This window comes from Ciona robusta, chromosome 1 (assembly GCF_009617815.1).
Source record: "Ciona robusta chromosome 1, ASM961781v2".
Classification (NCBI taxonomy): Eukaryota; Metazoa; Chordata; class Ascidiacea; order Phlebobranchia; family Cionidae; genus Ciona; species Ciona robusta.
In genome coordinates, this window is record NC_143235.1 from 12,775,688 (window position 1) to 12,789,137 (window position 13,450).

General features: G+C 34.0%; 4 protein-coding genes across 5 annotated transcripts; 2 read left to right on the plus strand and 2 right to left on the minus strand.

The window, feature by feature from the left end:
• The first annotated feature begins 177 nt into the window (after window positions 1-177).
• On the plus strand, window positions 178-2,939 carry LOC149743376 (large ribosomal subunit protein uL24m-like). Its single transcript, XM_089875083.1, has 6 exons — window positions 178-483; window positions 930-1,125; window positions 1,583-1,640; window positions 2,016-2,065; window positions 2,171-2,280; window positions 2,702-2,939. Exons 1-6 carry the CDS (start codon window positions 344-346, stop codon window positions 2,880-2,882), a joined length of 735 nt encoding a protein of 244 aa, XP_089731209.1. The 5' UTR covers window positions 178-343; the 3' UTR covers window positions 2,883-2,939.
• Window positions 2,282-5,703, minus strand: LOC149743377 (thiosulfate sulfurtransferase/rhodanese-like domain-containing protein 3). Its single transcript, XM_089875106.1, has 5 exons — window positions 5,504-5,703; window positions 5,044-5,215; window positions 4,233-4,381; window positions 3,432-3,579; window positions 2,282-3,050 (listed from the first exon to the last, which is right to left on the minus strand). The coding sequence occupies exons 1-5, from the start codon at window positions 5,553-5,555 to the stop codon at window positions 2,996-2,998; spliced, it is 576 nt and encodes a 191-aa protein (XP_089731232.1). The 5' UTR covers window positions 5,556-5,703; the 3' UTR covers window positions 2,282-2,995.
• Window positions 5,595-8,708, minus strand: LOC149743378 (uncharacterized). Its single transcript, XM_089875095.1, has 3 exons — window positions 8,277-8,708; window positions 7,741-7,866; window positions 5,595-7,455 (listed from the first exon to the last, which is right to left on the minus strand). Exons 1-3 carry the CDS (start codon window positions 8,609-8,611, stop codon window positions 7,314-7,316), a joined length of 603 nt encoding a protein of 200 aa, XP_089731221.1. The 5' UTR covers window positions 8,612-8,708; the 3' UTR covers window positions 5,595-7,313.
• A 930-nt stretch (window positions 8,709-9,638) lies between these two features.
• Window positions 9,639-13,260, plus strand: LOC149743379 (eukaryotic translation initiation factor 4E type 3-like). Of its 2 annotated transcripts, XM_089875073.1 has the most exons (7): window positions 9,640-9,897; window positions 10,271-10,343; window positions 10,410-10,504; window positions 11,514-11,574; window positions 11,843-11,909; window positions 12,336-12,491; window positions 12,751-13,260. In XM_089875073.1, the coding sequence occupies exons 1-7, from the start codon at window positions 9,689-9,691 to the stop codon at window positions 12,789-12,791; spliced, it is 702 nt and encodes a 233-aa protein (XP_089731199.1). In that variant the 5' UTR covers window positions 9,640-9,688; the 3' UTR covers window positions 12,792-13,260. The 2 variants fall into 2 exon arrangements, with proteins under 2 accessions (XP_089731190.1, XP_089731199.1); XM_089875064.1 differs by having other exon boundaries at window positions 9,639-9,897; window positions 10,271-10,504.
• Window positions 13,261-13,450: the final 190 nt, after the last annotated feature.

The window sequence follows — 13,450 nt, forward strand, 5'->3', positions numbered from 1 at the left end:
TTAGACTTTTGAACCCTAAACTTTGTTTTTAAGCACAATGTTTCCTTCAAGTTAGCAAAAACCATGCACTTTTCCTATACACTGTGTTAATTTGGACACAAATTGCCGATCAATTTGCCTTAACCACGACCTACAGTAGGCCGTGGTATAGCTCAAGTTAAGGTATCGAAAATGGCCGCTATAGGTTCTGTATTCTAGACTTACATTGGTGTGTATGGTATGGTTTCGTACCATGCTTTGTATATTATTGTTATACACTGATCACTTGATGCATAGTGAACGCCGTCTATACTAACTTTGGTGAACACTAGTGCCTATTCGCAGTCTATGTTGGCATTTTAAGATGAGACTTAGCGCAAGATTATTTATCCTACGAGGACGTTCAAGGCTACCAAGTGATCCAAACGAAAGCGAGCGTCTGGTTAAATACGGTGAACGAAAATGGAGAGATTTTCAATCCCCTGTGGTTGACCCGCCGTATTGGTATGTCTAAACTTAACTTACAAATTATATTTAGTGCTAGTAAAAAATCAAACTTACTCAGCCTCGATAGGTATTACATTAGTTGTCTGGCGCTGTGAATGAATGAAACAGTCGTGTTACAACGACTGTTTTTGCGATGTATGTCACTTATTTATCCTTTCATGGCAGGAAAATGACTGTCGTTATAACACGCCGTTTCATACACCTTGTGCTTGTTGTCGAGTTACCACTTATGTAACTTTGCAAGTGATGTTTTTTTTGTATGGCTGACAATTAGAACAACCTATTAGTGACAACTGGGTTAGAGCAATTGCCATTAAGTGTCTTGACCAAAACACATTCGCCAACCTTAGTAGCAGCATTCAGTCTTGAACCATTACTTTTGCAAGAAAAATACTTCTATAGGCTTTTCGATTTAAGTTACATTTTTGGTATTTATTCGAAAGGTACAAATGGAGCAAAGATTCACCTTACCACCCAGTTGAACAACAAAAAATTCTAAAAGGAGAATATTTACAATGGTACCGGTACAATTTCCACAAGCAAAATGTGATACCACCAGATGCGTGGCTGTTTCGCGTTGGAGATAAAGTGGAAATTTTGACGGGAAAAGATAAAGGAAAACAAGGGGATGTAATTCAGGTGCACATTGTACAGCTTGTTGGATCATAACCTTTACATGTTCTGTTGCCATTTATTTTGTCTATGTTACACACTTCCTGACCCTGCATTTTAATTTGATATGCTGCTGTTGAGTATTTATATTACTTATCCAACAAAATTGACAATGCCAATGTTACTTTGTATGATCTTGCACTCTGTATTCTATACTTTTATATGTTGTTTCCTGCAATACATGTAATAGGTAAGGTACTACCGTGGGCAAATGGGCAAGACACTTAACAACAATTGTTCCAACCCAGTAGTTACGAATGGGTTGTCTAAAATATCATCCTAGATAAAAATCCCCCCAAATTCACTCACCCATAACATTCTGATATGTCGTAAGCTGGCACGAGGTTTATATAACAGACCAGCTGTGTTATAATGACTGTCGTTTTCGTTCATTTATACAATATTAGATAATTATTCATAACAGGTTGTACAGCAGGGAAACATAGTAGTGGTTGGAGGTTTAAATTGTGAAAGAATAAAAGGTAGGTAATACTATTAAAATGTGTTTTGTTGGTAGCCATTTTTAAGCAATTAATGACATTATCTCCTTTATGATGCTTTTGCTGTTTTTTTTAGTTTATTTTCACCCACGACATGAATACATGATATATTTCCAGGGGTGTTTTAGGGGTCATACTTATGGCCCCTTTCTTTTATGGTGAGTTAAAAATAAAACAATCTCTTCCTGACTTCTTAAAAGTTTCCCTTCTTTCAGTTTATTTTTACATGATGGCCCCTTCTTTTTAGGGAAGAGGTTATAAAATGACACATTTGAAATCACCCTCATTATTTGTTTTTCGACTGTACCAAATCCTATACTTACTTTTCTAATTAAAAAGTAAAAATATATAACACAGGCAGAGATGGGATGCTGGTAAGACAAGAAAAACCTTTGGAGCACCATGAGGTAAAAACTTTGTAACAGTGTTATGTTTTGTGTGTGCTTGAATTTGTTACAGCTAAGCAACTTATCTTTTTTTAAGGTATTTTTTTATTAATGTTTTTTTTTAAGGTGACTTTGCTAGATCCAAAAGATGAAAAACCGGTTGATGTTGAATTTAGAGTGAATGAAAATGGACAGAGAGTGCGAGTATCTACGCGATCAGGTTATATTATTCATTGGTAAGTTTTCTCTTTGTTTGTATTAAAACCCTGCAATTCATATAGATCTGTGCAGTAACTGCAATAACATAATGGTATTGTTTTTGTGGTAGAGAATAAGTTAGCATGCAAAAAATGTAGCACTAAAAATTTTGTATGAAAAATAACAACAAAATTAGATTTGTTTTACTCTAGATTTGCAGTAAATACGTGGCAATAATTGTTTTGTACAAAAAAGGAAAATGTTATGAAAAATAACAACAAAATTAGATTTGTTTTGCTCTAGATTTGCAGTAAATACGTGGCAATAATTGTTTTGTACAAAAAAGGAAAATGTTATGAAAAATAACAACAAAATTAGATTTGTTTTGCTCTAGCTTTCCGGTAAATGTGTGGCAATATTCGTTTTGTAAGAAAAATTAGGAAAATTTTTACATTAAAGGCCGCCTGAAATACTGTGGGACGGAACTCCGAAAACAGAATACGAATGCCAAGATAAAGATACAACTTACGAAAATGCATGCGAGAAAACATACAAACCAACTCTGGATAACTGGCAAGATGAACTGAAAAAAATATATAAAATTTCTGATTCTCCTAGACGAGAAACGTTCTGGTACTAGTTCAACATTGTGTAATCGTGTATTGTGTATGTTTATAATAAAAAAATACTTAAGTTGTGTTGTGTAATTATGTTTGTGTAGGAAAAAATGCAATATTTCGGGAAATTATTTCTCTAGTTTCTGTTTAAAGCTTCCCAACCCCTGAACCCTCCAGGAAAATGTCTCGACCTGCATATGTAAGTAATTGTTAGGAATATTGGCATATTGTTTTTTTAATATTGTACAAAATATGGTGTAACATTGCTAAAATGTAGGTGTTGCTAGGAATATAAGCAAAACTGTAAAAATTTTGCACAAAATTTAGTTTGACATAGCCAAAATGCAGTTATGCTTATAGTTGTAAAACATGAAAAACCACATCAATTATTATGTTAAATATAATATACTTTTGCTGTTTAGAAGTATGGACATCGACAAGCAGGGTAAAACGGGATGGCTAAAACATATTTCCTGTTCCAAAAGTTAGAGTAACACTAGCATCACCTTGGTCTAATGTTACACTTACATCTATGGTTGTTATCACTCATTATGCAATTATACCACTCTTACTTTGTAAATCCAAGGTTATGAGCAGCATTGAGAGCAACTGTGCTTCTAACACCACCCATGCAGTGAAAAACAATCTTTGTGTCTTTTTCCGGTTTAACGGAGCCATATTTGCTTTCAAACTCTGTTTCACTCATGTTGAATGCAGATTCTGTTATCAAAACAAAAATTAAGTACCTTGGCTGTCAGTGGTTTGGTGTTTTTTAACCAAGGGATACTGGGTTTAATGCCCGATGCTGCTACTGTTGTGGGTGTTGGTGTCTTTTGGCAAGACACTTAGGGTAATTGCTCGAATCCAGAGAGACCTCAGAATGATCTAATTTTCAGCTATACTGAAAAAAACTACCAACCACATAGTTATACATGGTGACTGGTAAACGTCCTGGGGCCTATGAAATATTAATATAAATAATATTTCCTGGCCACATGCGATAAATAAGTCACACCCATTCAATTTTCACAACTGCTTAGTTATACATGGTAACTGGTAAATAGGCACAGATATATATATATATTTTTTTTAATATACATTTTTGCTTGGCCACTTGCGATAAATAAGCCACATACATTCAATGATAAAAAAACTAATATTTAACATTTTACCACTCCATGAAAAACCTGGTAAATAGGCACAGATACATTATATTTTTTTAATATACATTTTTACTTGGCCACAATAAAGAAATCACATTCATTCAATTTTTCCAACCACCTAATTAAACATGGTGACTAGTAAACAGACGCGAGGTGTATGATAAATACGTCACATTTTTCATTGAAAAAAATAAACTTTTAACATTTTACCGACTTCCTCATAAGGAATGTTTACCCAGCGTTGGCTGGCAATCTTTCCAAGCTCTACGATTTCTTTATTTGTTCGAACATCAATTAAATAAACTTCATTATCATTCATAACGTTCAACATGTCTTCATTTGAAACCACTTTATCAGGGCTGCAAAGTGGTAATTTTCATTAGAACAATAATAATAATAAGACTTTTATTTGTCTCTTCCATTACAGTAGCGAAGATAAAAACGGTTAAAACATAGAGACAGGATATAGCGATTCTTAGAAACATATTTAAAGTGTGGTTGCTACACCTAGCAGACAAACCATTTTTGCTTAATTATTTCCAAGGTAAACTTGTAAAGAAAACAAAAAAGTATGTAAACAATCTGGTGGTATGACTACAATCATTTGACACTATAACTAATATATAACCCATCATTTTTATACTGTAAAAAAATGGCAAATTTTATAACTTGCAAATTATTTTCAGAACCCTGGCAAAATGATTAGCGCGTCTGCCTCCTAATAGAAATTGCTTTGACCCAGTGGTGCATAATGGGTTGTCTAAATTGTCAGCCATACAGTCCCAAAAAATAATCACCCATAAAGTAAGGTACATGATAACTTGTAAACAGCATGAGGTGTATAAAACAGAACACCAATGTCAGACTCATGACTAGTAGTAATGTTGCCTCGCTACAAGAGGATTAATAGGTCCCATTTTGCTTTTCATATTTAAGTTTCTCGTCTAATCTAAAGAATAAATAACTAATCAATGTTAGGCAGACTGGCAGAGCATATATAAATATAGTTTTGTGTATATACCTTAACTCAACATTTGATGCCTTAGAAATGCTCCTTGTGATAAGGGAAATGTTTTTCACTTGCATTGAAACAAGATTGGATTTTGGTGAAATTCCATAACTACTAACAGGGCTTGTATGAAATGATGCGCAATAGAGACTTGTGTTAAGTCTTGCAGGAATGGCTCTGGCATCTGGGAGTACAAGAGTTAGTTCTGGTTGTTTCACAATTAACATTTTTATTGGTCGCATATTTTTTTACTGTGGCTTAGGGGTTTCTATTCTGTATGGGTGAGGTCTTGGGGACCTGGGATTTAGGCCAGATTTGGCTCCTTACCCCAAAAAGGTTAGTGGTTGGATTGTAATTTGTAACTGAAGAATACCATGTTCAAAACTTGGTCTCCACCATATAAACATACTTTTTTTTATGCAAGGATACATACATTTTATTTTGTTATTTTTTATTACTAAAATTTACTTACATAATTGTGATAGATTAAAGATGTGTATTGTGCGTAAAGCGAATCTTGACATTTTTAGCTTAGAAGTAGAACAAACAGAATAAAAAACAGCTGTAATTTGAAATAAATATGATTTTTAATGTGTATACGCATAGAATGAAATTCATTGCGTCTTTTCGGTCATGATAGCGGAACGGGAAAGTTTACAAAAGCGAAAAGATAGGTAGTAACGATAAAACAACAGTTGTTAAAACACGATTATTGACAAAAAAGAAAGAAATAAAGTTTTTGATGAAAAATATTAAAGTTCTAATTGGAAAAAAGTATGCGTTGGGAGTCGAGACACAACGGGTACATTATAACCACTGGAACGTCTGGAACACACGTCTCTCACATGTAACTGTCTGCATGTTAGCTAAACTAAAGCAAAGTTCACATATTAAGTATGTCCTAAAGATTACTTTATTAATGTAATGGACTCGTAGAAGAAGCAACTTGTCAAAATACAACACGGTAAATGATAAGCTATCTTGCACGTCACAAAGTATATATAGCCTACGCGCTACGCTCTACAGCACCGCTAAAAACTCTTGATAGTCTGCGTGTACGTGACCGTGAACAGGTACGCAATGACGAAGCATTTTAGTCCCGATGATTTAAATTTTAAGTGTATCCTTGTGGTGTCGGTTTATGATGTAAAAGAAAAGTATTGTGTGTGTATACGCAATGACTACGTACATCCGGTATCACAACACACACATGACACATTCAATAATCGACAATTAATATTTGGAACGAGGGTATTCCCCTTTAAAAACATTCTGACGACTCATAATCAATGCCCATAGAAATCATGGTTTTTTCCTGTTTTGTCAATTTCTTTATTATGTTTTGTCAAAGTTCTTTTTATATTTTGCCGAACCTTTTTTTCATGTTTTCTCATTTTTTTCACGTTTTGTCAAAATTTGAAAAGGACAAGAAAAAAATATACTATAGCAATAGGGCAAAAAAATGAATGTTTCAACTAGATTTTCAAAGCGTACTGCAGTGTTACTTCGTGTTAATTACGTGTATTCCTATTAATAAATTCACTGAATAATCTAAATTAAAAATTATTTTAAACTGTCCCGTCTTACCCTGTGTGTTTTCGAATTTGTAAAGGTGAATACCTGCTTTTGTTGTGCTAATCGCTAAACAACTCCTCGTGTGTTTTAATATATTTTTTTGAATTAATGTCAATTAAAAAAGCAATGATCGTACTAATTCTTGGTATCCCACAAAAATCGTCATGTATTTTGAATTTGAAAATATTGGGCAAAATGTGCTTAAGTGTCCTATTTTCCCCCACCCTACTATACATGTATAGTGTAGCCTACCCATGAACAATTATGATGTAACAGGATTGGTAACGAACAAGTTTAAATATGCTTTGCACAACTGATGCATGCGTTAATGACTTGTACATTTACACTAGTTATAAACCTTATATCGTCATTGAAAAACGTCTATTTTCGAGAATTTGAACAAACTATAATCAAGCAGTAATTAATTTAAAAGTTAATATTAAAGTCTATGATGTTTAACTAAAAATACCGTTTCAAGTCCGATCAATGGTGATAAGGTGTATAGGCTTTCAATGGGTCCCACTTAATTGGTGATAGTCTGATACAGGTGTCAATTGTTGTGCATTTATTCCCTACAAATAATATTCCAATGACTCCTGATGATATTTAAATAGTCATGAGATGCAACCTTTATTGTGCGGCATATTTTAACAAATAATCAATTTTCACCCAAAGCTTGCACAACCCAGCGTGGATTTTTTTAGTTTCTAGCTGTCTTGATTCGAGGTAGAAGGTTCAAACGCAAAACCGAGATCGGCTTTTAAATTTTCTAAGCTCTGCCTCATGCTCCGTAGGTCGAGATCATTGGTTTGATTTGCTTCATAGTGTTCCATCACTTTTTCCATTATTCTGAAACAAGAGTCACAAAAAATGTAACAGGAAAAGAAAATACAGTTGATTGGGGTAAGATGGTTTATATTTTCGTTGAGGATGCGATTTTATATTTCTTTGAATGTTCTTTGTTGACTACCAAATGGGACGAGAAAATTGAATGAGTAGGTGTCCCATCTTTCCCCACCCTACTAAGCAACCAACCGTATCCTCTACTAGAGCGTTGTTAAATTACGAAATATAGGATATTATGTGCTGTTAAGAATATATTGATGAGCCTAAGTTACGCTATAAAAATATTACGTTGTTGAACTGGTTTTGGTCAATCTAATGTCGTCCGCAACCTCATTGGCAAACTTCAAATACTTTGTTTCTTCACATTCACAATCGATATTATTTTCGAATCTTTCAGTTTTATCTCGATGAGTTCTGTGCAAATCAAATTTGTTGATACTAAATTAAAAGAATGAATGTAACTTGTTTTATCCTCGCGTGGCCGGAAAACGACAGTCGTTTTAACATGGGTGTTCAGCATACGCCTCGTGGAGCTTACGAGTTACCATGAGTGTTATACTTTGTGGGTGTTTTTATTTCACCCTTTTTTTGTATGGGTGATAATTTGGACAAATCATTACTGACCACTGGGATTGACCAATTGCCGTTGAGTGTCTTGCCCAAGGACACATACGCCCACAACAATAGCAGCGACGAGCCTTGAACCCATTACGTCTAGGTTATAGAGGCACGCGAACTATAGGTGTACTTCGCCACGACGCCGGAATTCACTTAATTGTGGTTTTAAAAATAAAGTACTCTGAGGAGACTTATAGCAAAACTACCTGTTTGTTTGATCATAAAACACTTGAGTAAGTTCATCTAGAGATGTAGTCAATGCTTGTCTAACGCATTCTTGAACTTTACTGTTCGCTGTCGCTCGATCGCAGTCCAGAAGATTAGTAATAGCATAGACACACTGTAGCTTTAAAGAAGACGACAGCCACCCGTTAAAAGCGACCTCATCATCGTATAAGCATTTCAGTGCAACCAAAAGTCGTTTAGAGCTTCCATTTAACATGTTCTTCCACTGGGACAAAATGCGGTCGTATTCTGGTGTTTCAAACCCTGGCGGTTTCGCATCTAACTTAAGAATTGGAGGGATTGTCCCTTGTTTCATGTGGTGCTGCAGCAGATTGGAGAAAAGGGAAAACTTGATTTGTTTTATTTTAGCAGACACGAGACCTCTAAGAAGGGCGTGTACTAATTCATCTCTTTCTTCATCTCCGGCCAGAAGAATTGCTCTAGGTTTTGAGATACCACGTCGTTTTGGCATTTTGCGGATATTTTTAATAGAACAACGAGTATGTTATTATCACAAAATTTTTTTATGCTTACCAACCATTAAAACCAGTATTTGTGACTACATAATAAGCTTTATTGCTACTTTCCCGTTGATATTAAAGATACTGTGTGAAAATTAATGCACATAGGCGAACTTAAACGTTCGATAAAGTTTCGATGGAGTGCCTTAAATGATAGGTGTACCAATATTGCTGTTCGGTTCAAAATAAACTACAGCTCTAATTAGCTTCAATGTTTGAGAGTTCGTATATATAAACATGTTTTTATATGGACTGTAATTAGCGCTACCATTTATTTTACAAACAAATTTTACTTGGTAATTTGGTGACCACATTTAAAGTTAAGTCTCAGTCACAGAAATCGTTTAATTACTTTGTTTGCGTCAATAATTGTTGTCCAAAACAGCGAAAGTCGAGGGCAGATTTACAGAATTCTCACCGGCCATTTCTCCCAACTTACAGATCACGTGACCAAACAAAAGAACAACATTCTCATGAGAACAACAAACTTGGTTTCAGGTTTTCAGTTCCTTAGCGGAAATTAAAAATACCCGATGTTGGTTAAGCTGATCGGGCCAAATATTGAGAAAACAACAAAGAAACACAGATACAGTTCTTTAGAAATTAATATAAGGAACACACGATAATGATAGCTTTTAGAATAAGACGTTTGTACACGTTTCGCTAGTTGAATCGAAATATATGGCAGCTTTATACTGTATAATACGTGATTATGTGAACGTAGGTAATTGGTAATGCGATAGTCTAGCATGAATATTCTCATATGATTTATTGTATTCGGGTTTAATTGATATTTTTGTTTACTGTACCGAATCTGTGTTGATATTTTTCATGCCTTTCAACAGTTGTGCAACTTGTTCTGTGCATTAAGTATGGCCAAAGCTCTGTTTGCTGGTGGTGTGGACGTAGAACATATATTTGGCAATAAGTTCAATAAAGCAAGTCGTGATAGGAGTTCTTCACCTGTGCCAATGGTCAATGGTGAATCTCCAAAGTTGTCGCGAAAAGCGATTTCAAATCTTGGAGACACAGAGAAAACTGGAGTTCCATTAAATTCAGCATGGACTCTCTGGTTGGACAGGTATTTAGAATCTAATATTTTGTAAAATAAAATTTGTCATGCATTTTTATACGCATGTTTTTACTTTGAGTTACTTACCATGTGAAAATAAATTGGTAACATTCATTCATTTGCGCCAAGTGGTTAGAACACTTGCCACCAGCCCAGAGGATATGCATATGTGTCCTTGGTGCAAGACACTTAACGGCAACTGATCACAGGGGTCCCTTATGGGTTGTATAAATTGTCAACCATACATAAAAATGGAATAAATCCCCCAAAATAATCACCCACAAAGTTACATACGTGCTAACTCGTAATCGGGCACGAGTGTATAAAATAGCCACGTTATAACTGTCATTACCACAAAGAAAAATAAGTTACAAATATTTAGATCTGTTCCGAATCTAACTGCGTCTGAGTATGAAGCAAATTTGAGAAAAATTTACACAGTTTCAACCATTGAGGTACGTCTTTATCTTTACTACCTATTATTTAACCCAATTATCCAATCTTTTAACAAAAATTTACAGAGTTTCTGGGGTGTGTATAACCATATACCTCCACCAAGCCGACTGATACCGAGGTATAGTTATCACTTGATGAGAAACAACATTCGACCAGTTTGGTGAGTGAAAGCATTACAATTATTTTAACAAATATATATTTAGCATGGTGCGTGGAGAAATTGCATCAAACCAGGATACACCAATTTTAAATCTTTTTTCTAGCATTGTTGGCAAGTTTTTGGGCTGACATTTTTTTTATTGCTTCAACTCAGTGGCCACTAATGGGTTGTGAAAGTGTAAACCATACAGAAAAATAATAACCTAATCTCCTAAAGGTGCATAAGTGGTAACTTGTTATCGGTACTGTCATTATGCATAATGGATTCTACAAATTGGCAGCCACTTTAAAAAAAGTGTCTGTGCATTTCTGCATTGTAAAAACTGGTATGACTATGCTACAAATTGTACATGTAAAACAATGGTTCAGTGGTTTAATATATTCTTTGTTGTTATAAACAGTTCAAAAGAACGCACTCAACAGGTGTTGAAATCTGACACTATTTCATCACCATCTGTTTATGTTGTTATCAGTTGGCGTATGTGTTTAGGTTAGGAAAACATGTTGTGTGTCATGATTCGGGAAATTGCATCTTTAAAATGCATTTAAATACACTCTGAAAGTTAAAATTCGAAAAATTGTATTTTTAAAAACCATTTAAATATGATTAGATAGTTGAAGTTGTATTTTATTACTGGCAAACTCCAACTTTTAAGTTCCTCATTTAAAACCAAGGAATAAAATTGTTTAAATGACCAGATTTGCTTCTGTGCTAAAAAGTTTAATGGAATGTGTTTTAGATCATGGCCTACTTGAGATATCTCTAGTAGCTCATGTTTAGATTCACAGAATTTATTTACAGTTAAAATAATTAAATACGAGCACAACAGCCACACTTTTTAACTGACACTCTCTTTCCCCCACTTTTAATCCATAGCATGTTTTAACAACTTGTTTTGCTGTTGATTCCCTTCTCATTTTTTCATTATTTATAAGGAGATGAATAGAAATTATGTTATGTTATATACAAGTTTTAAAACATTTCAAATATAATTTTTTTTTTTTTTCAGGGAAGATGAGGTGAATGCTAATGGTGGAATGTGGAAGCTTAGATGCCACAAATCTGTTACTGTAAGCTGTTACATAATTTGCCATGATATTGTGAAAAACATCTTTTTTGTCCAATGCATCATTTTTTGTTCTGTTATAGTATTACTTGACCCTATTCTCAGAGTCAAAAATAGTGCATGGCAAAGGCGGTCACTGTTTATCAGTATTAAAAATTGGTGTTGAACGAATACAGCATTTTTTCAATGGCTTTGAATGCTTGCGGAATCATATTAAAAATGAAAAACTTAGTAGTTTGCGAGTTTAAATTAATTTAATTTTTACTTTGCAGGACAATGTGTGGAATGAACTGCTACTGAGTTGTATTGGTGAACAGTTTACTGGTTATGTTAATAAAGGTAAGTTATTCTGCACTTCAAAATGTTTGTTGTACATGGCATTTTATAATCTATTGACATTGTTTGCATTTGAAAATGTTTTACTTAGCTGTAAAATTGGGTTGTGAAATTGTTGACAGTAAAGTTTTTCCCTCACTTTTTTTCCAGCTGCGTCAATTTGTAATCTACTAACATTTTTTTGCATTTGAAAATATTTTACTTTAGCTGTAAAATTGGGGTTATGAAATTGTTAAGAGTAAAATTTTTCCCCTCTTTTTTTCCAGCTCGGTTACCGATTGGGTGATGGTCAAATAAAACTGCAACAAAAGTGTAAAGTAATTAGTTATTATCCAAATTCAGCCATGATTGCCCAAGTTCCTGTTCTACAAATCTAGCCTATTTAACTCCAAAACAAAATCATATTTTATGATCTTGTTTTATTGCCAGGTGATGACATTATTGGTCTAAGTGTAAGCATTCGAAAGAATGACGACCTCGTCCAAGTATGGAATATCAACTCATCCAATATAGAACAATGCAAAGTACTGGAGAAAATCAAAGAAGTTTTGCCACACGTCATTTTCGAAACCAGTTTTTACAAACGTAAGATCTGTGGGTGTGGTAAAATTGAATTTTAAACCAAAATGATCGTATTCTATATGGGTGATGTCGAATGGCAGGACACACTGTGTAAGACCTGGGATTTAGACAAAAATTGAAAACTGAGATAATAAGCGGCAATTAAAAAACAACAGCTGCTGCACGAACAAAATCAGTTTCTTACTTTTTCAAAGATTTCGATATAGTGCTGCTAATAACAACTACCTGTAACAAATCTCTACAAAATATTTATTTTTCACAGCCCATCAGTTACACAGAGCCTTTGAAGGAAGAAAAATGTAAAAAGTTTATGTGCCTCCAACTTTTGTTCACTGTTTGTTATTCTAAAATCTAAGAAAATAATTTTACTTCCAGCGTGCAATTATTCCTAGCATTATCAACCCTGCTGTTGGTTGAGGAAATTATCAGAATATTTAGTATTTTACCAACTGCCAAAAACACCACTTCCATTTTCACATGCAGCAAATGTGTGATTTTCACATGTATTAAATTTGTGGCAAATAACAGACACTATTCTATCATTTATTTGTTTTTATCAGAAATGGTTCCATAATACAAAACCTTGTTTTGTTATTTTTATGTAAATTATCTGTTTGTAGTTCGTACTGATTCTGTAAATATGATTTCTTTTGACATATTGTTGATGTTCAATTAATTAGTCTTTGTGATCGTCCTGCGCTTACATAGTTTTCAAGCACTTCACAAGTAACCGTTTAACACTTCGCCAATACATAGTCATGTGGTTTAACAATTCAGGTTTAACTAGTGTTGTGTTTTGTGTTAGAAGAAAGCAGTAGTTTTGAATAAAAGAAGTTTTAAATGATTTAACCCTAAATATTTTGAGGTCTCTCGTGAGAAAAGGGTAGTTTTGAGTGATTTAACACCAACATTTCACGCTCAAACTCTTGAAAAAAAGAGATAAGAAAATTTAATGCCAAAAA

Coding starts and splice junctions, on each gene's coding strand:
- LOC149743378 (XM_089875095.1), bottom strand. CDS start 8,611: ATGAAACAAGGGACAATCCCTCCAATTCTTAAGTTAGATGCGAAACCG. Junction 7,867..8,276: donor TTTTATGATCAAACAAACAG/GTAGTTTTGCTA, acceptor TGATTTGCACAG/AACTCATCGAGATAAAACTG. Junction 7,456..7,740: donor ACCAAAACCAGTTCAACAAC/GTAATATTTTTA, acceptor CTCTTGTTTCAG/AATAATGGAAAAAGTGATGG.
- LOC149743379 (XM_089875064.1), top strand. CDS start 9,689: ATGGCCAAAGCTCTGTTTGCTGGTGGTGTGGACGTAGAACATATATTT. Junction 9,898..10,270: donor TGGACTCTCTGGTTGGACAG/GTATTTAGAATC, acceptor ACAAATATTTAG/ATCTGTTCCGAATCTAACTG. Junction 10,505..11,513: donor AACAACATTCGACCAGTTTG/GTGAGTGAAAGC, acceptor TTTTTTTTTCAG/GGAAGATGAGGTGAATGCTA.
- LOC149743377 (XM_089875106.1), bottom strand. CDS start 5,555: ATGTCAAGATTCGCTTTACGCACAATACACATCTTTAATCTATCACAA. Junction 4,382..5,043: donor GCATCAAATGTTGAGTTAAG/GTATATACACAA, acceptor ACCACTTTGCAG/CCCTGATAAAGTGGTTTCAA. Junction 3,580..4,232: donor CATTCCTTATGAGGAAGTCG/GTAAAATGTTAA, acceptor TTTTGATAACAG/AATCTGCATTCAACATGAGT.
- LOC149743376 (XM_089875083.1), top strand. CDS start 344: ATGAGACTTAGCGCAAGATTATTTATCCTACGAGGACGTTCAAGGCTA. Junction 1,126..1,582: donor AACAAGGGGATGTAATTCAG/GTGCACATTGTA, acceptor TATTCATAACAG/GTTGTACAGCAGGGAAACAT. Junction 2,066..2,170: donor AACCTTTGGAGCACCATGAG/GTAAAAACTTTG, acceptor TTTTTTTTTAAG/GTGACTTTGCTAGATCCAAA.